Source organism: Sceloporus undulatus, chromosome 7, assembly GCF_019175285.1.
Source record: "Sceloporus undulatus isolate JIND9_A2432 ecotype Alabama chromosome 7, SceUnd_v1.1, whole genome shotgun sequence".
NCBI classification, from domain to species: domain Eukaryota; kingdom Metazoa; phylum Chordata; class Lepidosauria; order Squamata; family Phrynosomatidae; genus Sceloporus; species Sceloporus undulatus.
The window spans coordinates 2,520,190-2,545,678 of NC_056528.1; the positions used below are offsets into that span (position 1 = coordinate 2,520,190).

The 25,489-nt window shown below is 47.1% G+C and overlaps 1 protein-coding gene across 2 annotated transcripts in view; it reads left to right on the forward strand.

Annotated features, from left to right (window-relative positions):
• The window catches only part of CASZ1 (castor zinc finger 1), a 248,152-nt gene that overhangs the window by 179,202 nt on the left and 43,461 nt on the right, over window positions 1-25,489 (forward strand). For both annotated transcript variants that reach the window (XM_042479516.1, XM_042479514.1), the window contains one exon: window positions 15,710-16,300. In XM_042479516.1, coding sequence (XP_042335450.1) covers window positions 15,710-16,300 — 591 coding nt within the window. The remainder of the gene's footprint in view (window positions 1-15,709; window positions 16,301-25,489) is intronic.

Below are 25,489 nucleotides of genomic sequence, written 5' to 3' on the forward strand. Positions count from 1 at the left end.
TCAACTCCATTCTGCCATGCATTATTATTATTACTATTACTATTAGAATCATAATTGGAAGAGACCACAAGGGCCATCCAGTCCAACCTCATTCTGCCATTCCATTATTATTATTATTATTATTATTATTATTATTATTATTGAACTCACAGAGTAGGAAGAGACTGCAAGGGCCATCCAGTCCAACAACCTGCCATGCATTATTATTATTATTATTATTATTATTAGGATCATAGAGTTGGAAGAGGACACAAGGATCATCAAGTCCAACCCCTGCCATGCCTTGTTGTTGTTGTTGTTGTTGTTGTTGTTAGAATCATAGAGTTGGAAGAGGACACAAGGGCCATCCAGTCCAACCCCTTGCCATGCAATATTATTATTATCATTATGATTGATCATTCCCTTTCCTTTTAAGAAACAAAAAAGGGGGGTAATGTCAGAAATAATACACGAAAAGGGACCTTTCCAAAGCCGAAGTTAGGATGGGCTTTTCTTTTTTGCAAAACAAATGAAACGGCGGGAGCAAAATAAAAAGGCCCCGAAGTTTGGACGTGACGCGCGCCTCTCTCTCTCTCTCTCTGTCTCTGTCTCTCTCTTTCTCTCTCTCCGGCGTGGAATGTCACCCAGCCATCCTGGAGACCGTACTGGGGAGGTTTATGATGGTTTCCCATTGATTTGTTTCCTCGACGCAGCTGCCGACCTCTATTGAGGGACAAACATAATCAGCGCTGACGCAAATTAGATGGTTATTCGTTTTGAAAATTGACAGAAAAACAATAAAAAAGATGAAATGCTCCCAAATCAATAGATATAATGAAATTCAAATAATCCGAGAGATGAGGTCTCCATGGCAACTGATAATGTGGAAAAGAAAACAATTTAATAAAGGACAGACACACTTTGAAAACAGATTGGGCCGAGGGAAGGCGGGGGGCGCGAGGGACGGTTGGGGGGCGGCGGCGAATTGGGGGGCGGCAGGCCGAGAGGGATATGGGGGGCACCACCACCATCATCATCTAGGGAGGGGGGCATTGCGCCGCTTGCGCCTCTCCGGTTGGTTAGACCGCGGTGAAGGATCACTGTCCACCCCAAGGACGCCTGCCATAATTAAGAGAGGCTTTCGGCCCAGAAAAGTGCAGATTCAGGTTTTAATACACAAAATTATTTCAGGAGCACTGAATCGGAAAGTCGTTTGTTATGACCTTCCTGAGAGGCCCGGAGCAGGGCATGTTGGAGGCGGCGGTGGCTGGGCCCGCTGAGTTATGGCATATTTGTGTTTTTATAGTGCGGCGGGGAGGGGGCGGAAGGGGGGGAGAAGGTTAAACAGTATTTACAGCTCAGTTGTTTTCAGAAAGGAAAGAGAAATAGAGTTCATGAAAAGAGGAGAGGAGATGGAGAGAGAGAGAGATTTCCCCTGCCCTTTGGGATGCGCAGAGATGGGACAGCTGCGCCAAAGGGCCACTTAGGGATCCGGATGGACCAAGGTGCAAGAACCGTCTTTGCCGATGTGGTACCCACTGTGAACGGAGTCTGTTTTGTGGTCAGACTGGACACCCCACATTGCACATGGGCTTTGGGCCATGTCACTATATTACTCCATGTGCTGGATTTCTCCTGCAATGTGCGCATTCCAGTGTGACTCGCTGTGTTTGCGCATCCCAGTTGAGAAAGATTTGGCTATTGTGTGTGCATGCATAAACACTCCATACCCACATTTTGGGAACACGTTGGTACATTGGCTGAACACAACATGTGTGAGGTTCAGCATTAAACAAGGGCACCTAGGTGTTGGTTATTTGGTGGCTTCATAGTGTGGCTCCTTGTGTGAGTATACACAAATAGAGGCCTGGCTATGTACGCGTGTTGTGTGCTTTCAACCAAATTCTGACTTGCGACAACCCAACGGCGAACCTGTCGTGGGGGTTTTCTTGGCACGGTTTGTTCAGGGCAAGTTTGCCATCACCTTCCTCTGAGGTAGTGCATCTTGCCCAAGGTCTCCCGTTAGGTTTCCGTGGCCAAGTGGGGATTCGAACCCAGGTCTCCAGAGTCGTAGTCCAAAACTCAAACCACAAGTGGGGCCCTGTGTGTGTATGTGTGTATCATACACAAATGTGACGTTGGGGGCGTAATAGCAATAGCACTTTGTATTTCTGTACTGCTTCATAGCAAACTAAGCACTCTCTAAGTGGTTTACAGTGTGTAAGTCAGTTGCCCCCAACAAACTGGATACTCATTTTACCAGCCTATGAAAGGATGGAAGGCTTAGTGGACCCTGGAGCCCTGGGACTTGATGGTCCTGCTCACAACAAGGATGCACAAACACAGCGAGTCACACTGGGATCTGTGGTTGTGTGGTTCGATTAACAGTTATTGGTAAGGCTCACTGGGTTCGACAAGAGCAGAAACCTAGTCGGATGAGCATCTGTATGTTTGAACACATAGTTTAACAGACCCTTAGAGACCAGCCTCAGTGGTACCATCGGGACAGGGCTATGAGTCAGCCCAGAGCCCTGTGGGATTGAGCTCACAACGTTGTGGCTACAGTACAATCATTCCTCTGATACTTTCCATAAAGCAGAGAAAGAATGCACCAGAAATGTATTTTAGTACTTCCTTCTACCCTGTGCAACTTTGCCAAGAGCATAGGTACCCTGGTTCAAGCAACATAAACAGGTCCAAGGCTTCCATGGCCGGCATCCATAGTTTTTTGTGGGTGGCCATGTTCTAGAAGATTTTATTCTTGACGTTTCACCAGCATCTGTGGCTGGCATCTTCTACTCACAACACTGGCCACCTTAACATAGTTCTGTAATTTGGTGCTGAGGTTTCTGTGAAAGCATTGAAGATAAGGATCCAGGAACACATTGGTTCAAATTTGTCCTTGAGCATGTTTAAATAGGTTTCTTTCTTTCTTTCTTTCTTTCTTTCTTTCTTTCTTTCTCTCCTCCTCACTCGCCTCTGCCTCTGTTTTTCCACCTGTAATATGGGGATACTCGCCCTGCCCTTTCTCAAAGGACTCATATCAATTAGGGAGATGATGAATGCTTCACAAATCCAAAGTATTAAATTTCTTCCTTGTGTGTAATTAAAACGAATGACATGTCAAGAGCATTCTTGTGAGGGATGTGAGAAGGAAAAATCTTAGTAAGGCTGGGTGAAGAAAAGAGGGTCTACCAGGATCTCTAGGAAAGGGGCCTACAAGGAATCTGGGATAGCCTTCATTCAGGGGTTCCCTGCCACCACCCTAAAAGAAAAATCCTACGAGTCGGATGTTTCCAGCTGTCTTTGCAGTGGCTTCCATTTTGAGGATGCCTTACTCTTCTCTGGAGGCGATGACATTGAATTAGATGTTGCCTATATCTCCTAGCGTGGTCCATTGACTCCAAAACAGATTCCAGGGATTGAAAAGGAACTTTTTAAGTGTACTTTGTACCCATTATTTAGTCTAGAGACAATTCAGGATAAATACTTGTAACCATCTTTGCAGGGTGGGACATTGCTTGTTACTTTTTACTTACTTACTTGTTACCTTTGGGGTAACAATTATTTTAAAATCCTACCAAAATGTCTTAAAACACTATAAGCATCCTTAAAACAGAGCCTGCAAGTTGGCCCACAAAGCCTCTGCCTCTTTTATTCTGTGCCGTTGCCTCCGGTGCTTGTGCCTTTGGGGTGGCAAAGTTTGAAAGCCTGGCTCTTGGAGGCCCTTGGGGTATCATCCCTGGCTTCCTTGTAGTCATTTGGGGCTTTTCATGCCCTCCAGTCTCAGGCTGGGCTTCCTCTGGTCTCCCTGCTGTCTCTCCCCACCCCACAGCAACTCTTGTTTTTCCCTTGTAAAATAGGGCAAGATTGATGTCTTGGGTTGTGGTGTAGATGTTAACACTTCGGCCTGATTTATGGAGTTACTTAGCCTAGAAGTGAGACCACTTAGACTCGTTTTGGATAGTAAACCTTTTAATGCGGGTACAAAAAAAATTATTATAATAAAACGAAGAGGTGGGGGGAAGGAAGGTGGCTTGGTGGCTGGCGCAGTGGCAAGTGGGGGGCAAGAGCGTACCCCATTTGGGACTGCGTATTAATTGCATTTGCTCTCTTCTCTCTTCTTACATACAAAGAAAGGGAAGGTTGAGACAGTGAGAAATGCCAGGACTCCTCGGCTGCAACCCTCGGACCAGTTCCTAGTTTGGGAAGAAATGTTGTCTATCCATACCAAACACAGAGGAGAGATGGCGGGAGGAATGAGATGGTTTAGCAGTGGCAGATAGCAGAATATCAGCTGGATATTGTGTGCGTCTTAATGGGATCTTTGGGCAACAGCAACCAGGAGCAGTTGTTCAACTGGTCCTCCTGGAGATTAAGAGGACATGGTCAGGCGCCAAGAGGAGATGCACATGGGATGCTAGGGCCACATGTAACATGGGACGCCACATGCAACATGGGATGCCTCCCTCCTGGAGGTTAAGAGGACATGCTCAGGCACCAGGAGGTGATGCACATGGGATGCTAGGGCCACATCTAACATGGGATGCCACATGCAACATGGGATGCCTCCCTTCTGGAGGTTAAGAGGGTATGGTCAGGCGCCAAGAGGTGATGCACATGGGACGCTTGGGCCTGCTTTCATGGCCTATCAACTTTTTCTGGAAAACCAAGGGCAAATTCTCTGTCCTTAAATCATCCAGGAGCAGTGATTCACCTTAAAATTAGGCCATACCCCAATTGGTTTACCTTTTAAAAAAATTCAGACTTCCATTTGTCTTTTGGGGTTGCTTTGGCATTTTTGCCACTCCATGAGAGGACTAGAAGGACATAGAATTGGCCCACAGTTTCCCATGACAGCAACACATTCTTCTTTCTGGCTTTCTGGCTTTTCCATGTTGGTGAAAGTTGGCATGTGGCTTCCACTCACCTTCCCTCGAAGTAGTTAGTGTTGGACTGAGCTTTGGGAGACCTAGGCTTTAGCCCCAACTGACATAAGAAACTCACCAGGGGATGTGAAGTCCAAGGCTTTCATGGCCGGCATCCATAGATTTTTGTGGGTTTTTCGGGCTGTGTGGCCATGTTCTAGAAGAGTTTATTCCTGACGTTTCGCCAGCATCTGTGGCTGGCATCTTCAGCCAGGAATAAACTCTCCTAGAACATGGTCACATAGTCCGAAAAACCCACAAACATCACCAGGGGATCTTGGTCCTTTTACTCTCACCTAGGCCAACCTACCTCATAGGGTTGTTGTGAAGTGAAGGTGGGAAGCGGAAGAGCCACATACATGGCCTGGAGTTCATTGCAGGATAGCGGGAGGTGTAAATCTTCCAAATGCTGCAATAAATAAAAAGGTTAAGCAGAAGCCTCTGCACCTTTGGGAACTCGACTCCGCTTGTTTGTTTTTGCTGTTTTAAAATTTTATAATCTGCCCCTTCATCCCAAAGAGGCGCTCGAACGGTGTACTTAAAGATCAAACATTCAGGTTCAATAAAAACAACATGAAACCTAAACATCAGAACAATAAAACGGAGGAGCAAAAACTAGTTCAACCAGCTAAAAAATAAATAAATAAGGAGTTGAAATTTAAAGAGGCTGGGCAAAAAAGAAAAGAAAAAGGGTTTTAACCTGGCCTCAAAAGGAGAACAACATTGTTACTCAAGCCTTTGTTGGGGTTTCTGATCACACAGAGGGCTTTAGTGGACATTTAAGCAAGTATGAACCTCTTTCGTACCTTGCTTTTCACCAAGGAAGATGTTAGGAATGAGAAGAAACATGTACAACCATCCCAATAACATGGCTGAACGTAGCTATGGGCAAAGATGTGTGGCTCCTACAATCCACTGTGTGCTGAATGAGCTTCTGGCTCCTTTGGCAAGGCAGGCCAGACTTGCCTGGGTTTTCCATAGCTGAGACCCGAATTGCCTGCAGTCCTAGTCCAACACTATACTCTGTCTCCAGATTTCTTCAGAGGGGTTTGCCCTGGCTTTCCTGTGAGGCTGAGAGAGTGTGGCTTGCCCATTCACTGAGTTTCCACGCCAGAACAGGGATTCAAACCCTGGTCTCCCAGAACCCTAGTCCAACACTCAAACCATGGCAGCACGCTGGCTCTTATTTTAGTTATATCCCACATTTCTCCTAATATGGAGAATGATGCTCCAAGGATCCCTTTGAGGTTGATACTGATACTGATAGGTTTCTATCCTGCTCTGACTCAGGGAGGTCTATACTCTGCATTTCTGGCTGTCATTCCTTAGCAGCACAGCAGACAATTCCCACTGGGCTTTTGGAGTGGAATCCACCAAGAAAAGTCCGATCGGTTTGACCAGCGCCCATCCAATCCATATTCATGCTGCCCGCCCAGCCTTCCAAGCCCGTGGAGTTGTGGAGGCAGAGGGGGCCGTTGCCAAAAGGATGAATCTGGACTGGCGTGGGCTGCGTTTGGGCCAGCTCTGCTCTCAGGGCAGCCTGCCTGCCTCTTTCTCCCTTGGCCAGTTGATAGATGGCATAAATTAGGCCTCTGAAGGGGGATACTGCATCCTTAAGAAGAAATATGTCCTCATTTTTCTTAAACACCGTTTGCACTGAGTGAAATGTTTAGAAGGGACGCTGAGGGATAACTTTATTTCTTACCAGGGAGTTCAGAGCCGTTCAGTTAAGCTCATAAAACATGGGGAGTAAGGGAGCTGACAGGCTACCCGTGCATTAGAAAAACCATTATTCATCCTGAGGGACGTTCGCCCCATGCCGGATCCCAGGGTTTGCCAATGGAGGGGGCTTAGGGGCCTGGGGTACCCAGTGCGAAGTGCGGCAGGGGGAGAGGTCCATGGGGCAGGCTGGTTCGGAGGCAAGGCTGCAGGCCACCTTGTCCACGGGGGTAAGACTTGGAGGAGAAGGCTTCCCAGGAAAGCATTTTTGTCACCTCCTTGGTGTTTAGGCAATGAAGATGTGGATGCTGAGGAATGAAACAGGGATGGGACATGGGATCAATTGCCAGTTAATGCTGTCACAAGCTAATTCATTCTCCCTTCTGGATTTGACCCCCATAATCTTCTGTTTCTGTTTTGGTCTATGTAGTAATGAAGGATGCAGGGAGCGATGGCCATTTTGTCACTTCTGGATAGGTTTTCAAGCAGGGAGCTGTTGGACTTTCAGAGTGAAAGCAAAGGAGTCAGGCTAAATGTGAAGTGATACTTCAGGCTCCACCAAAGACGATGGGCATCTTTAAGCAGAGGGGTCTCATAGGCACTAGTCCCCTCCCCACATGCTACCTAGCCTTGCAGGGACCAGAGCTGGGGTTAGTTATTTTGGAGCTACAATTCCCCAAATTCCCCAGACAGTGAAAAGTTGATGGGAGTTCCCTTTCCATACGACAAGCTGAAACATTTCTAGGCTGGATTCTTGTATAGGAATCTGGTGGAAGTGAATGCAAGTAGGTTGGTAACGCAGGCTGACATGCCCTGTAGCTTGACAGTTCAAGGTTACCAAGCCACAGGTATAGACTTGGCAGAAAGTGCAAAGTGCCATCCCTAGAGACTCCTCCCTCCCTCCCTCCCTCCCTCCCTCCCTCCCTCCCTTCCTTCCTTCCTCCCTTCCCCCCCCCCCCCCCCCCCCCCGAACCACACTTGCAAACCACCCACCCTTTTCCTGATGCCAAAAGATTTAATATTTGTTTGAAATGAGAAACAGTTCTCAAATGAATTTGGAGAGTAGGGGAATTAATGTCAGCTTTCCCCCTCCCCGATACTCTCTCTCGCACAAACACACACTCACTTTCCAGTGCCTCCTCCTCCTCCCGCACACTTTCAATTTCTAAAGCCTGCTGATTTGAATATTTATAAATATCAGTAAATTATTTATTGTAGCAATCTGCCGTGCCATTTCACCGATCACCGTTAACACTTTAGGGTTCTTGCTCTCCATGTGTGTTTGTGTGTGTGTGTGTGTGTGTCTCAGACTGTGGCTCAGGAATAGTGGCAAAGATGGTTGGTATTGAAAGTATTGAGAAGAGCATTTGTGTGTCCGTCTTTGTGCATCTATGTGTGCATATGCTAAATGGTGGTGCATGAGAAGGAAAGATAGGTGTGTGTTGGCCAAAGCGTGGAAGTAACCTGTAGCAGGAGAGGTTTTACTCTCTGTGATGTTTGGATGCTTGGTTTTGTTTATTATAAGTTTGGGAGACTTGCACATAAGGAGGGTTTGGGGAGCACTGTCAACAGGGGAGAGCTGTTTGTCTTTTTGTGTTGACTGCAACAGAGAACCAGCAAAGTGTAGTGCATTGGCTGCTTTGGACTCCAGAATGTAGTGTAGTGCTTTGGACTCCAGAATAGCAGGGTTCAAATCCCCGCTCAGCCATTGGGTGACTTTGAGCAAGTCACATCCTCTCAGCCTCAGAGGATGGCAACGGCAGCCTCCTCCCCAAACAAACCTTGCCAAGAAAACCCCATGGTAGGTTTCCCTTAATGTCGCCCCAAGTTGGAAACAACTTGGAGGCACAAACAATACACACTGACTATAACATATAGTGGATATTACTATGAGAACCTGGCTTTGCACTGCGGAAGCCTTGGGGTTTGTTACCATATAGGTATAATTTTCACACGTGAGTTTCTTGGCTGAATTTTCTTTGGTCATTGCCAAAGAGGGAAGAGTGTGGGGAATCCCAAGCATTCCCTGCTCCAAAACAAAAACCCCTTTCTTACCCCTCCTGTCCAGACCCTGGTTTCATTTCACCATGCCACACTTTTGAGGAGAATCTTGTAACATTGGGGACTAGAAAGGTCTTTTCTTAAAATACAAAGAGGAGAGCGGGGTTTGCCAGAGGCTGGATTCTGAACTTGGTACCAAGTGCCGTGCTGTGTGGAATATATGGAGTGTTGGCCATAGGTTTTGCTCTCTCTTTATCCACTCTCTGCAGAATCCCAAATACCAATATTGTTTGGGTCAGTCCCATGAGATGAGTGGGCGCCCTTGCTCTTTCCAAGACCCACAACCCTCCATGTTGTCTTGCTCCCTCTTTTTCTGAGCCATGGAAGTGGCTGGGTAGACAGCTAGCAAAGGCTGCTGTGGAACTCCCCAAGGTCGAGGGAAAGAGACAGTGTTCCACTAAGCCAAGGTCATCTCTTGAGCTAAAAGCAATAAAATGTTTTATTGATAAACCGGAGCTATGTGTGTGTGTGTGTGTGTGTGTGTGTGTGTGTGTGTGTGTGTAGCGGAGGAGCAGAGAATAACAGAGTCCACTCTCTTGCACACCGCATGCTTTTGCATGGTCATAGCCATCCCTTAGAATGGATATCCCACTGCCAGCCTCATGGCAAAAATTGCATCCAAGGGAATTGAAGCATCTCACCGACAGGTTGGGCTGAAGGGGATTTGTAAGGACATTTATGAACCATGGGTTAAGTAGGTTTTGCTGGGACCAGGAGTCTTTCACATTACAGCTTTATAGCGCTATGGTTTCACTTGAACTGTCATGGCAGCATACTGTAGGGTCCCACACTTTGTATTTGGGGAGGCACTAAAGCTCTCTGGCTGACGGTTCTAAAAGCTATTCCATAAACTCCAAATCCCAGGATACCATAGGATGTTACCATGGCAGATAAAGTGGAATCATAGTACTATAATGGTGCAATATGAAAGGGACCTCTGTTCTTGCATGCCAAGACTCCCTTCCCAAACCTGTTGTCTGCAGGAGTCTGGACATTGGCATCCACAAAAATAATGTTTCCAAACTCTGCTTAATATTAACATTTTTCCAGCCCTTCCTTTCCCTTGTCCTTCTGGTCTTGAACCCTGGTCCTTGTTTTCTCAGCTCTGGACTCATTTTGTGGGCCTGCTTTAAGATTTAGTGTCAGTGTGGAGTGGAGAAAGAAGGGGGAACGATAACCCTGGCACAACTCTCCTGTGCCTGTCTGACTTTATGGGAAGCTTTAAAAATTCAGTGACGTGTATAAATGATGCAAATTAGGTAGTCATATAGTTGATTGTTTTACTTAATTGTGCTTTGTGCACATGGTTGGGAAGGGCTGAGAACGCCACACAAATTCCTCTTCCCTTACCCCTCTTCAATGAGCGCCTTGCTCTGCTCCTGGCATCCGAGAAATTCCACCCACATTTTGATCGCTCAGTTCCCAGCCGCTCTTTGCAATCTTGAGGTCTAGAGTCTTCCTCATAAAAACACCTTCAGCTGCAAGCTGTCATTCCAGGGAGGCGAAATCCCAGTCTCAAACCCCATTTCGTTCATTGCAGGGAGCATTCCCAGGCTCCGTAGTGGCCTGATGATAAACCATGACATTTTCCTTCACCACCTCAAATTTCCAGCACTTCAAATGTCAGTTGAACATTTAGAACGAAAATTTAGGCAGCCAAAGGAAAGAGCCAAGCAAAGTCACCAAGGGAATGCAAACACAGCAAATGGAGGAGTCCTAACTCTGAATAGTGTCTCACTCTCTGCAAAAGTAGGAATTTGGTGACTTCAGGAAAATATGTTGCGGGAGAAATGTGAGCCAGTGTCTTCATTCCTACACCCCTGTTACAAATCCATCCTTCAACTCATCCTGAACTCTACAAAAGCCAGGTGAAGGTTAGTCTGGATGGCCTTTAGGTCCCTCTCCATTTCGGGTCCTGCCATCAGTCACGGCCTTCTGCCATTCTGATGCCACGTCAAGAGAGAGAGATGTGTGTCGTTTCCAAATCCGCACACGTGAAGTCTCCCCCTGCCGTCGCCCACCGTTTCCTCCCTTCTTCGCCCCAAACAATGTTGTGAATAATTGATCGGATGAATCCCTCGCAGCTCCTGGAAAGCTGGCACGGCGGCTTCCCTCCTGAGCACCGCTACTCAGCTGGGCTTAAAATTCTTCAATAAGAATATGAAAGGTCCATCTGTTCGGTTTTCTGCACAGCCCTCTGAAGTGACAGTCCCTGTCAGCCGTCTTCCTTTCTCCTCCCGCCATCCCTTTTCGAACTGGGGCATCCTTGCCCCCCAACCCTAAATCCAGGGATCCCCTACCCCTTGAGTCCTGGCATCCCTTCCATGCCCAGTTCAGCACTTTAACCCACGTGCTCCTCTCTCAATCCTCTTCCCAGCTCCTTCTTCATCCAACTTCCCTGCTAAAACCCTCCTCCTCTTCCCCCAGTTTGCCGTCTGATCCTTTAGGAATTCCCTTTAAAAACAACAACAACAAGAAGAGTGTATACTGGCAGAGATCTGCGATCATGCACTCAAACAGGCAAGCTGGAATCTAGCAGCCAGAGAGGCTCTTCCCAGAGAATTTGGCTGAAGGCTGTTTGTACGCCACGCTTGCAGTACAAATTCAACACCAGGAAAAAGCCAGGTTCTGTGACCTGGATAAGCAATTTGTGAGTTAGACACATTTGCACATATTTGCTTAGTTTTGCATAATTTTGCATCTGACAAAATCCAACGAAGGAAGAAGATGCCAATTTGAGTTGGTACAAACTTTGCCTGGCACTCTTTTGCCACCTCAGTGCATCTATGTTGTTTCCTCCAGTGTTACCCATGTGCTTTGAAGCGTACCTCTACCAACTTGAGGACTAGAAACTTGGATTATTATTTGCACTGAGAATGCATACATTCAGGGATTTCTTCCCCTCACAGTTGTAGGCTTCCAAGTGCTTCTCCCTTTTCCTTTTTCCTTTCTTTGGGTGGATCCCGGATCCCCTTTGGTCTAAGCGGCTCAGCCTGGACCTCTTTGCCTCTGCCCTTCTCTCTCTTCATGAGTGTAAATGTTTTGGTGGTATTGTTTTCACAGGAAGCATTCAGTGTAAATAAAGCATGTGGGAGAGTTTGTCCCGGGCAGGGATGAAAAAGGCTCTATGACAGGCCTGGGTTATAAATGGCTTCCTTGGATTGATACGAAATCAAAACATTTCTTTTGGGGAGAAAAAGGATCTGAGGGGATGTTTACTTAGTCTGGAGCCTTTTGTGCAGCTTTGAATGGCAAAGCAAGGCCATTCCAGGGCTGGGACTTGCAGGGAGACCGCAGCAACCCACATTTCTCTCCCTCGGCTGGCAGAATGAATTGAGACCGAGGGCATGGTCTTGGTATCCCATCCCTCCTCTGCAATGTAAAAAAACCCTCCCCAAATTCCCCCCGGATTTTGAAAGGGAATATGGTGTGCCTCATCCTCTCCCGCTGAAAACGGTGAGACCAACAATATTTCTCACACCAAAATGACTTCTAGATATCTTGATTACATTACTATATTATTATATATACATATTATATCGGTAGTTCTCAACCTGTGGTCACCTAAGACCATCGGATAACACATATTTCCAATGGATCTTAGGAAATTGGCAGCATGGGCTTTCCTAGACTTCATTCTCCTTCCTGAGATGCTTTTGGTGGAGTGGAAGCCAGATACAGACATTTGTATGCCTCTGATATCTGAGAATGGCTTCCACTCCACCAAAACCATCTGAGGAAGGAGACGGAAGTCTTGGAAAGCTCATGCTGCCAATTTCTTTCTTTCAGTTAGCCTCAAAGGTGCTACAAGATCTGTTTACATCATGGTGGTGGTGGTGGTGGTGATGATGATGATGATGATGATGATGATGATGCATAGGATCACAAGTCCAGGAGCTGACATGGGAAGGTATGGGACAGGGAGACCTGGCAGCCTCTCATCTTAGACATCCTCAGCACTTGAGCAAGTGGTGCTTGGGGGTCCTCCATCTCCCCTTATAAGTTATTTTTGCCATTCCTACGTGTGTTTGCCTGCCCTCCCTCTAGATGTCATTCACCCGGAGGAAGCTATGGAAGGATGGAGAGGACCAAGCTAGTGGTGGATGGAGGGAGTGGCAAGACAGAGACAGAGAGAGATGTTCGTGACAAGGCCGGAGGGTGCTTGCTTTGGGATGGGGGCAGCTGATAGCATCTGACAGCCCCTTCCCCTCCAGCGATCTGGCTGGCTCAAGAAGACCTGGCTTGTGCAAGAGAGCCATGCTGGACCTTTGTGTGCGGTGTGAGTGCAAGGCGGGGGGACGCTCTTTCCATGCTGATTCATCACTCGCCTGCCGGGTTGGCTCTGAGGGTGCTGTCCAAACCAGTTTTCTTCAGCAAACGTCCCCAAGCCAGCTCCTTTCCAAAGCATATGGATGCATGCTTCCACCCACCTCCTTCCACTGCCACCCCAATTTTCAATTGTGCCCCAAGTGCTTTAGCGGATCTGTTCGGTGGGGCTGTCTCCGGTGTTTGGTTCCACCCGCCTTAGCCTCATCTGACCCTCCGGTTTACCGTACGCTTAGGTGTAGCTGAGGGCAGGACTCGGCCCTGGGTTTAAAAGGCCTCGGCTGAGCTTTCGAGATCAGCTCAGGCCAGGGAAGTGTGGTGATGAAAACACGACCTGGATTCCCCCCAAGCCAACACAGCGCAAACAGGTGTGAGAGCGAGTGAATGAGTGAGTGTGTGTCTGTTGGTCTGTCCACAGAACCTGGATGTACCTGGGTGTGTGTGCAGGGCGTACTCTTCGGTGAGGACACACGTGGGTGTGTAAATAACACAGGTGTGTGTGTTTTTGTTTGGCTGTTATCGAGCCATCGCATCTTTGTGGGCGGAAGGAACAAAGCACAGTGGGTGCTTTGGTTTTTCTGGGAACTGCAGACCTCCCACTTGGAGACAAAGTCTCAGGCAGCTTCGGTTTTGTTCCATGCCACTTTGAAAACAGTATATTAAAATAATGGACTGGTTGCTTTTGTCTTGCCTCTCTTTGGCTTTCCCCTCATACCCCCAAAAAGGCAGTCAGTGGACTCTGGATTGAGCACCCCAAATAGATAGTCCTTGCCTGCACAATAGAAATGAGTTCTTGCATTTACAACATAATCAAAGTTAGAGAGAGAACAGTCTCCTAAATTTATAAGTACTGTATTTGAAGGGGTGTCATATTGAGGATGGAGCAAGCTTGTTTTCTGCTGCTCCAGAGAATAGGACCTGGAGCAACGGATGCAAACTACAGGGAAAGAGATTCCACTCAACGTTAGGAAGAGCTTCCTGATAGTAAGAGCTGTTCGACAGTGGAAGACACTCCATTGGAGAATGATAGATCTCTTTCTTTGGCGGTCTTTAAACAGAGGCTGGATGGCCATCTCTAGGGGATTGAAAGTTCCTGCATGGCAGAATGGGGTTGGACTGGATGGCCCTTGCGGTCTCTTCCAACTCTACGATTCTATAGGCCCAAAGCAAAAAAAGTGAATCAAGATCCCCACATAGCAGTGCCTACCTGGGCCTCACCAGAAAGGAACAATACACGATTTTGGACATATGCAAGTTGCTAAGGCCATTGGGATTCACACCCGGAGGGGCTTTGAATGGGTTTCTCTGTTTACCAAGGCTGGGAGGGTGGCGTTTCCTCCTTGCTAGTGCTCTTTTGTTGGGTGGCAAGCAGCCGCTTGGTTTCTCTTGGGTTGCTTTCTGTAGGAGACGGTGCCCAGAGCTGTCAGCCGCTAATGCTAAGCAGCTGGCTAGCAGAGGATGGGTCTAAAGTTTCAGGCTGTTAGCGTTGGACTGTCACAGTGGAGGATTAGAGAGTTTCACCATCGCTCCTGGGTACGCCGTTGGGGGTCCCGTGAAACTTAGTCCTCTCCATCCTGGTTGCAGCTGCCTTTTTCACTGTACCTTGAATATGTTCACTCTTCATATTGAGTGAATACGTTCACTTAAAGAGCAGAATGATGCACTGAATGGGGAAGAGCAGATGTGAAGGAAAGTGGGAAATGGGGTGCAAGCGGGATACAATGATTCCAAACATTGCATGGGGAAATCTAAGGAACGGTTACTTTGGTTTGCACCAAAGATGGTGTGATGGTCCCATCACACCATCTTTCTCACACATCACACATTTCTCAGAATGGGTAGACAACTTTCTCGAATCAGATAGCCACCCAATTCTCTTTGGGAAAGGCTACAGTAAGTAGAACGATTTTAAGGTCCTGAATCGTGCCCACCAACCTTCCCAATTTGGCTGGTAGGAATAACCTCAGGAGCGTGATCTAAACAGCTAAAAGCTGGTGGTAGGCCTTTCCTTTGAGCATGGATCAGATCCAGATCTTCGACTCATGGAACAAACTGTTAGGCTGAGGAACAGAGCCTTCCCTGAAATCAGCCAGAGAGTTTTATGGTTGGAAAAGGGATATACAGGTCTCCCAGCAAAAAAAATACCTGAATCTGCTTGCCTTGCATTTATAGTAAGGCAGTGAGGAGGAAAAGCAATAAAATGGGGGAGAAGATGTGTTAGAGAAGGCTCCCCTCGTTGGGTGCCTGGCATATGTCAGACTACAGATCCCATCATCCCAATTGCATGACCAGTGGCTGGGATGAAGATAGATGAAGGAATCCAGACTACAGTTTTGGGCAGGGATTTGAACTTGGAGACCTAATTTCAAATCCCTGGTCAACCCAGCCATAAACTCTCAGCCTATCCTACCTCACAGGGTAGTTGTGAAAATAAAAACAAGGGGTGATGTGTTCTTTCCTGAGTATTTTTGGAGGTGGGGGGAAGAGCTACAGAAGTATTTCTAATAGTGGTCAAACATTTATATAATAGCGGTAGAACATTTCCAGCCAATTTGCTGCTATGAGTTAGTCCTCAGATGAAGTATAATTGTCTTAAAAGCTTTTTGATGTGGACTTCCTCTTGAGGAGTTTCCTCTTCCTAATTTCTGTTTCCTTTGTTTTTTCTCTCCCTCTCTTTTGTCATCCTCCTCCTCCAGCTGAAAGAACTATATGCACTGACGCATCCTCAGGAAACCCCAAGATGGCTGCCAAGCGCAAAGGTGGCCTGAAGCTCAACGCAATCTGTGCCAAGCTCAGCCGCCAGGTAGTCGTTGACCATAAGGGGCCCGAGCAGGTACATGCCGACAAGACTCTCCTGGGCCGGGAGTGCACCAGCGCCACCGCCGCCACCGCCAAGGATGTCACCCAACCTGCGGCGAAGGAGCTGCGGGCCGACTTTCCCGAGGGGGTGGGCCGCGTGAAGAAGATTGAGGAGGACAAGCGAAGGGAAGTGATTGAAAAGTGGGTCAACGGCGAGTATAGCGAGGACTCCTTGCTGGGGCGCATTGAGAGCAAAGCACTGAAGGGCTCCGAAGGCGCAGAAGTGCCCCCCGAGGGCGTCTACATGGTGCAGCCCAAGGGTTGCAGCGACGAAGAGGACAATGGGGACGAAGCTGAGCCGCAGAGGGGCTCCCAAGATGGCAGCTTCTTGGACGATCGGGATTCGGATGGGCCTCCTTCGAAGGATGAAGCCTTCCGGGCCCCCAACAGCGAAGCGGGTCCAAAGCTGGTTGGAGCAGCTACCTCAGGTATATGGCCGCCTTAGGCAGCATCTCTCTCACATTATTTTTATGGTGTAGAGAACTTCATACTTTCCTGATGCCCCCAAATTGGTATTAACAGTCCAGATTAATCCTCTGCTGTCACTTTCTCGGCTGTTTTTAAAATGTCCCGGTTTCTCTCTATTCCTCCCACTTTCCCCCTTTTTCCTCAGCTTATGTCAATTGCTGCAAACCCAATTCAAAGCAGTTTGCTCTCAGTTAGCTCAGCAGAGGGAAGGATAAGGAGGAATCTTGTCCTTCCCAAAAGGCTCAGGCAAAAACAGACCATATTTTCCCTTACTAATAGCTTCTGTCACCTTGACCACACTATGATGTTGCTTGGCCAAACATGCCGCAGTTTCCGTCTGGGAGATGTTGGAGGGTATGGAAGTGTTCCACTTGGAAGTAAATGATATCACTCAGGTTGCAAGAAAGAAGGGATTTTTAACCATGTAATTCCTGGTCAAACACTTTTGGGGTTTGATGACTTTTCCTTTGGGAGCATCATGGTTTATTCCTGGGACTCACCTAGAACTGTGGCTGTGTAAGACATGTCATTTTACAACTGACCATGGATGGTAGCATTTTGGGTTCTTTTACATACATGTGTGTGCGTGCATATGTGTATTTTACGCCCTTCAAACATCACAGTGTATTCTCTAGAATGCATTACACATACAACAACATCCAAGCCTCTGAGATTGGACAACACTCCTTAAAGAACAGAGATTGTTAACTGGAACATTACAGTGCCATTAAAACTGTCAGTTTTGCCCTGGACATTTATTTCTAAATGAGTACAATCCACATATTTTAGGGAATAGATGACTTTGCCAATAGACAAAATATTATTTGAAATAATTGAAAAAACAAATTACAGCTCCTGGATTTGGTGGACACTGAAAAGAAGCTCTAAGTACCGTATAAAGAAATGCAAGGGGTAATACATGTTGCTGAAACTTAAACACGATCACTAAACAACCCAAAGGAAGATTCTGTCTCCCTCCCTCTTCTATTTTATTCTTCTTTTGCACTTTTCATGGCTAGAGCATTGTTAATGCACATTGCAAGTAGTCTACATCCTTAGTGCGCTTTCCCAAATGGGAGGGCCAGCATCCTTGCTCCCTCCGCGTGACGCTCAGACGCAGCATCCGACGGAGAGGCTCTCCTCCTCTGGTTTGCAGGCCTTGGGTGGCTTGGCTTGCTCTTGAAGGTGAGAGGGAGATGGAGAGTGACACGGTGTGCCTCCGCGGTTGGGAGATTAGCTGGCAGAGGAGGCGGCACGTGGGAGACGGCGTCTTTCTCTGCCTTCCCCTCCGGAGGAATTTGGCTGCCACTGGCTCTGTGACAAAGAGCAGCAGCTCCGGCCGTGACACCTCAATCCACTGCTGCTCTCGCTCTGCTCTGGCTGAAGACAAGCTGGGCTGGACCTGCCAAACCAAACTCATTAAAACAAACGAGTCTTTGCTTTTTCCTTGGCTTTTCCTTTTCTCCCTCCCTCCCTCTCCCCCCTCCCCTCTCTCAATCTGTCACACAAAACCGTCCTGCCTTCTTTTCGTTTCTTTTCCTTCCTTCCTTCCTTCCTTCCTTCCTTTCTTTTTCTTTCATATTCTTCTCCCATCCTATTTCAGTAGTTGCTTTTTAAAAAAGGATCCGTTGGGGATTGTCATCTTCTTTTCTCTTCTCAGCCTTTTGTGCCTTTTCTTTTTCCTTACTACTATCACTTTATAGACTTTTTTCTTTTAAAAAACACAATATTGCATTTCTAAGTTGGTCCGTGGATTTTTCCCCCTGTGATGCAGACATGTATCTTGGCATTGGTCTTTTTGTTCTTTCTTAATATTTATTCCTTTATTTAATGGTATGCTACGTTTCTCTCAGCTTGGACCAAAGGCAGCTCATGAAAGCTAAAAACGACAGTAATAGAAACACAGCATTTTAAAAACATAATTAAAGCACTGCATTAATATAACAAACAAAAAAGCAAGATCCTAGAAAAATACTAAGTTCAAAATGTAAAACCGTTAAAAACATACCAGGCAAAGGCCCCCAATGTGGTGCCATGATGTATTAAAAGCTTACTTGAAAAGAAGCATTTGTGCCTGCTGGCAAAAGGAGAGGAGAGATGGGCCAGTATAGCCTAGAATCATAGTTTTATTTATATATTTCATTTATATGCCACCTTTTTCCCTGGATGGACCTACTAAAGGGGCCACTAAAGGTCATTGAGTCCAATCTTTTGCTCAGTGCAGATCACCAGGTAAAGCATCTTTAGCAGGTAGCTATCAAGCTTCTTTTGGAAGATGCCCATCACCTCTTCCAGCAATTGCTTCAGTTGTTGAACCACTCTCACTGTCAAGACAGTCCTTCTAATGTTCAATCCAAATCTCCCTTCCTCTAACATAAAACTATAAGACTTTAGTTCTACCCTTCGAGGCAGCAGGGAACATACCCGCACCCTCCTCTTTGTAGCAGCCCTTGAAGGATTTAAAGAAGACCATCATCTCACACCTTCAGTCTTCTCTTCACCAAGATGAACATGCCCAGCTCCTTTATCCTCCCCAAGAGCTGATCTAATGCTCCGTTATTCAAATTGCAATCGTCCTTTTTTCCCTGAACTCCCTCCGCTCTCTGCCCAGATCTTTTCATACCATCTAGATAAGGCAGAAATGCAACTCACTTTTGCATGTGTTTATGTCTGTATACATAAAGGGAATTGCAGTGGTGGTTAGGGTTGAGGTTAGGATTAGGATTATTCAACCCAGCGGGCTAAAATACCGCACAGCACTGGAAGGAAAACTGTTGTGGGTGAGCATATAGCGGGCAAGAAGGGGACGCCTGTTTTGTCTTCAGTGCCATCCAGCAAATTCACTGAATGAGATGGGAGGGACCCATCCACACATTGCTGGATCCCATAGCAGGGTGGTGCTTTTGTAACACCTCCGTTGTAGGTCCAACATAGAGCCACTTAAAACATTCTCCCAACAGCAGAGAGGTGCAGCTATGGTTTTTGCCATGCATAGAACAGAGCCATTTGGATTGCAAGGGGACAGAGAGGTGTAGAAGATGCAAAAGATGCTTCCTGGAGTACTTTTAACTGTTTGGTTAACAGTACTCCAGGAAGCATCTTTTGCATCTCCTTCGCCTCTCTGGCCTTTGTTTGGTTAAAAGTGGTCTGGGAAGCATCCAGAAGCCTGAGAAAAGATAGTGGCACCTATCTTTGGGTCTCCAAACCCTCTGAGTGACAAGAAGGCAAGAGGGGGCAATATTTTAGGGCATTTCAGAATAGCTTTACTAAAAGTGGATTGTTAAAAAAGGCAGCTGAGCATACTGCAGTTCCGAGAAGTGTCTCCCGTCTCTCCTCCTCCTGTCCCCAGGAGAAGGGCATCTTCAAATGAAGTCTCAACTCCCATTCAGGTTTAATAACTTTGCTCGACACCTTGCCCTCTTTGCCATGTCTCCGACAACCCCCCTGCCTCCCTGATCCATCAACATTTCTCCCTTTTGTGCGCTGCGGGTCTGAGCCTCCCTCCCCTCCGGTCCCCCCCCCCCAAATAACCCTCCCCGTTATTATAGCAGCTGAAACTCATCTCCGTTCATCTGTCCCCTTCCCTCTTCTCCAGCCTCCGCGAGTTCAGTGGCAACGCACATAATTATGCATATAAGATATAAACAGAGCTGTTTAATTATCCTTCGCCACATCAGTGACAGAGTAATTAACAAACATTGCAAGATCAATGAGGAAAAGTGTGACCTTCACTTTCCTTTGATAGGAAAAGCCCTTGTCTGACGCTGGCGCAAGGTGATTGAGCTTGGACGCGGCGCTTAAGTTGGTTTTAATTTTTCTTCCCACTCCTGCCTCCCCTCCAACAAGCTCCAGTTTGTTTGGTCCCGATATCTGTGAACACCCCCCAAAAATATCCTGTTCTGGGGGAGACTTGAGGGAATGCAGCACCGAGAGGCAGCCCACTGGGAGTTAAATAGTAGCATATGGCATGGCTGGCTTTCCACACCACGCTGCGTTTGTGAGTCGAGATTGACAGAGGTTCCCACCCAAATTGAGATGCCAGCTTCCAAGATGAGGAAGAGGATGCACAGAGCATCTTTTGATCAGCATCCTTCATAGATATAGCCATGTTAGTCTGTAGAATTCGTATACAGAGAAATAGTGTAGCACCTTTGAGGCTCCGGATGCAAACTCCAGGAAAAGAGATTCTACCTAAACCTTAGAAGGAACTGTAAAGTCGAAGGCTTTCATAACCACCATCCATAGTTTTTTGTGGGTTTTTTGGGCTATGTGGCCATGTTCTAGAAGAGTTTATTTCTGTTGTTCCTGACAGTAAAAGCTGTTTGATAGTGGAAGACACTCCCTCAAAGTGTGATGGAGTTTCCTTCCTTGGAGGTCTTTAAACAGAGGCTGGATAGTCATCTCTTGGAGGTGCTTTAATTGTGAGTTCCTGCATGGCAGAATGGGGTTGGACTGGTTGGCCCTTGGTGTCTCTTCAAACTCTATGATTCCAACAGCAAGAAAATGGCAAATGCCACAAGAAATCTTTCCACAGGTATATCAGAGACTGGCACAGTTTGGGGGTCATGACCAATCCCAACAACCTGCCGCACAATGACATCCAGGACATATGCTTTCCATTACTCCATGCCCTTTCTCCTTTGCACAGGGGCAATATCCCAATTCCTCCCCAATTCAGAATAAGGAGAGAGAAAAACCCTCTCTTTGGGACCCTTCCCATCCCCAGAGTCCAAGGCTCCTGCTCCATTCGGCCTGTTTTGCTTTCCCTTCCATATATAGTGTGTTGCTGTGGGCTATTTTTAGCCCCCTTTGGATTGTGTGTGGGTTTTCTTTCTTTTCTTTTCTTTCCCTTTCTTTTTTTTCCCTTCGGTTGCTAACTCCGGATCTTTTGTGATAGGAGCCTGGCGGTGCGCCAGCCATGCACACACCAGCGCACGCAGGCGCTCAGATCTTTGGCAATGCCCACAAATGGACAGGTGGCAGAATCAAAACCCCGGGCGGGGGGAGACGGTTGGGACCCTTCCGGCAGAAGCCGAGGCTGGGAAAGAAGGGAGGGAAAGGCCGCGGGAGCTTTTGACGAGGGTCCCTAAAGACCCAAGAGCCCAACAAGTGCCTGGCACTTGATCCCAGACATTCCAGCGTTGCAGAGGAGAAAGAGCATTCATATTCCCCAACTGTCCAGACTTGGCAGGAAAAAAACTCCATTAATCCTCTATCATCCCACTTTTTCAGCTGCTTTTAAAATGTCCTGAATTCCCTCTCCTCTTTCCTCTTTCTCTTTTTCTTCTCAACTTGCTTTAGTTGCTAGAAACTGGGTTCAAATACGCATTTGCAGCCCTCCATGTTTGCAGATTTGATTCTTTGTGGATTTGATGAATACATTCTCTCTAGGAATCCCTAGGTCCTCCAGCACAACTCTGCCAGAAGTTGATCATAGAGTTGTGCTGGAGAACCTAGACGTTCCAGAAAACACTTCTCTAGGCATTTCTAGGTCCTCCAACACAATTCTATGATCAACGTCTGGCAGATGCTGACCATAGAGTTGCACTGGAGGAACTGGAGATTCCTAGAAACGTGTTCTCTCTCTGGTAAAAAGAACAGTGTTTTTTCATTGGCGCTTTTTCCACATTCATGGGGTCTTCAGCTCTAACTGCAGGGAATGTGGGGGGACCACTGTAGTTTGCATTCATTCGATTCAGTTCAGGGGGAAGGAGAGGAGGGAGAGACTTTTCTCTTCCCAGTAGGCTCAGGCAAAAGCAAACTGCGACAAGCATTTCCTAGCTTGCATGTTGTTCCTTATTAATAATTTTTGTCATCTTGACCACACACTGATGTTGCTTGACCACCACATGTGTCCTGGTTTACATCCATGAAATACTGGAGGGTAGGAGAGCACTGTCTCTTACTCTTCGGGATGTTAAACCTTGGAGTGGCCTGAGCCAGGTATCACAGCAGTATCCCTCTATGCAAGGGCCCTTCTGCGAAAACCTCTGGCCTTCCAAAGAGAGAGAGTCTCCCTCTGCTCTGTCCTCCCAGGGGTCCCTAAACCCAGCAATACATAGTTCCACTTCCCTCTCTCTTTCTGTCGGTATGGTTTTAGCCTCTCATGGATAAGGTTTCACCACACCGGGCCCTGGGAGTTGGAGGTGGCTTGGTGGATGGCTGTGCATGTGTGTGTCTACAAAAAAGGAAAGGATTATTTTTCAGGTCCAGGGAGAGATGAAAAGCAAGAATTGGGGAAGACGGATTTAGCAGGAACCTGGGATCTTAGACCCCAGAGAGCCGGGAATTGTACAGGATTAGGGGCTTTTTGTTGGGGCTCTAGGGTTACATTTGGGAAAGGCACGGAAATGAACGAGGGTACAGAGGTCGGAGGAAACCCTTCAGGCTTTATGGCTCACAAGTGTGGCATGCGGGAGGAAGCGGCACAGGTGGGTCCCCAGATGTTGAAAGCTGAGATTTCTAAAGACATTTGCAGGCCTGCTTTAACGGAGAGGGAAGTAGGAGGCTGGCAGCCTTCTTTTGGGTCACCATTTTCAGGCTATGTCCCATCTACTTGCACCAGCCCCTGACCCACCAAAGGTCTTTTTGCCCTCTCTACTTCCCCTGGCTTGAAACTCTGATGGGGTTTGACTTCCACCTAAGTTGCACTCCCTCCATCTTCTATCCTTTCCATTCCCTAAGCCTTGCTGAGAGAAGCTGGATTTGACCTACACTCTGGAACAGACTTTCCCTCACTTCAGATAAAGGAACAGTACGCATTGCCTTATTCTGAGACACTGGTCAGCCTAACACAGTACTCTCTACATCTTAAGCTATCATATATACTCTTGTATAAATCTAGAAATGTTGGTCCAAAAATTGACTTTGACTTATACGTGAGGTCAGCTTATAGTCAAGTATACAGTATACAGCAATCCCAACTCAGGCTGGCAGTGGTTCTGCAGGGTCTTTTTGGGGATGGAAGCTGAGATCTATGCATGCAAAGCCAGGACTGTGCAGCTGGTTGAGCCGTGCCTCTTCATCTGGGAAGGCTTGTGCTTCGGACGGTGCTGAAATGTTCAGCGGTATGACTAATTCCAGATCCTCCCTTGCTTTTATGGCAGCCCTCCTGCTGCCTTTTCCCGTCTCCTTTTCTCTCTGCAAGGGAGTTGAGAATGAATGGCTGGCGGAGGGAGGCTTGAGGGACTCCTGCCCACAGTAAATCTTCATTCTGCGGGAAGGGATCAGGAGGTGCCCTGAGAGAAGGAATGCCATCTCAGCCGCTCAGCGCAGTCTTGATCTCCTCTTTTGCGCTGATAGAAAGTGACCTCCAGCCCGTCCTTCATACTGACCAGCCAAACGGAGGGCTCCTCGGGGGCCGTTTCAGAGCCAGGATAAAATCCTTCTCCTTTTTCTTTAAAGTAACATAAAATAAACGGCCAGGTGTTAAGAGAGGTACAAACCCAGAAAAATAGCATCTCTCTTTGCGTGCCTTCATTGTAGGGCCGAGGTGGGCAGCATCAACCTGCCTTTGGGCACCCCTTTGGAACCAGCCACTAGCCATTTGGTCATTTCTGTTGCCCCAGCTGCAAACAAGCTGTTGAAATGCCTGTTGCTCTAAGTACACATTCAAGCCACGCAGCAGCAACACATTCAGCCTCGCAGTTTAGCAGGTAATAAAGCTATGTCTAGAGATAAAGGAGAAAACAACATTGGTTTTATATTTTAATCCAAGACTACCATATGTGTGGATGGGAGCACAGTTTTAGCTTGCATTGGAGTGCCCACAAAAAGAAAAATGTGGCCAGGGAATTTGCATGCATTTGAAACACGCCTCTGAAACATTGCCTCCGTTGGAAAAACACACACAAGTAGTCAATGGGAGGATGAGTAAAGAAAATACATATATATTTGAAAAATGTATATTTTGAATAATAGATGGAGAAATATGTGCAACTTTCCATGCCAGGGAAAACAAACGGCTCCCGGTCTATACTTGGCAGATTGTCACGTCTCAGGGTTTGCATTTAGTTTGAACCTTCATTCTGAATTGCACACAAACACACACACACCAAAAGTGTGATATGCCATATTGAGGGAGAGTGGGTTCTTGGCAGCATGGACTTCAAGACTTTCTGTCTCTCTCTTTTGCTTTTCACAGATAGCCAGGATTCTGGAGTTAGCTGCTGTTCACCTTGCCTTTTGTAGGCAGACACACATAGCTAGAGTAGAATTGACTGGAGAAGTATCCCTATGCTGATGCTGCAGAAATATGTTTCCAACTATTCAGAGGATGAGGGAGAAAGAGAGGGCTAGGTGGGCATAAAAAGAATGTGTAAAAAGGAATATTTTTGTGCAAGGCTTTGTTAACTGAACTCTGCCTGTATAGTGTGTGGGGAGGAGGAGAGAAACCCTAGTTGTTTTGGTGCCATTATTTCATCCCGCTGTTTAGAGCAGTGGTTTCCAAACTTTGGTCCTCCAGACCTTTTGGACTTAGGCTCCTATAATTCCTGATGGTTGGCAAAACTGGCTAGGGCTTCTGGAAGTTGACGTCTAAAAGATCTGAAGAACCAAGGTTTGGGAAACACTGGTTTAGAAAATACGCAGGGGTCGCCGCGTTGGCCATTTAGCAAATCCAAACAAAAACCCACCAAACAGTGATATCTTTATTGGCCAACCGAAATGCACCATGTACTTGTTGCAAGCTTCCAAAGCTCCAATAGATGAATGGAAGATGCACTCTCCTGTGGTCCTTGGGAAATGGGTCTCCGCGTTTGTCTTGAAAGCAATGTGCATCCTCCTTTCTTTCTTGCCTCCCTCCCTTCCTCCTTCACTGACCGCCTCAGCTGATCTTTGTCCTTCCATGGCCTGATTTGCCTCTCACTTCTTTGGTGCCACTCCTCCTCACCATCCCTCACCACATACCAGTCACATTTCCACTCCTCAGTTGCACATCTTGTTCATCCACGCTGTTGTCCCTCAACCTTTTCTCCTCCCTTGCGCTCTCTGTGTTGCTCGCCACCACCCCACATTTCTTTAGGCAATGGGACCTCCTTACCCCCTTCACTCTCCCTCGCACAGGCAAGGGAAGCTTGTGACGCCTTTGGCATGTTTGGCAGCACCTCGCTTCCAGTAAAACAACTGTTTTTCGTCATATTAGGCCAAGG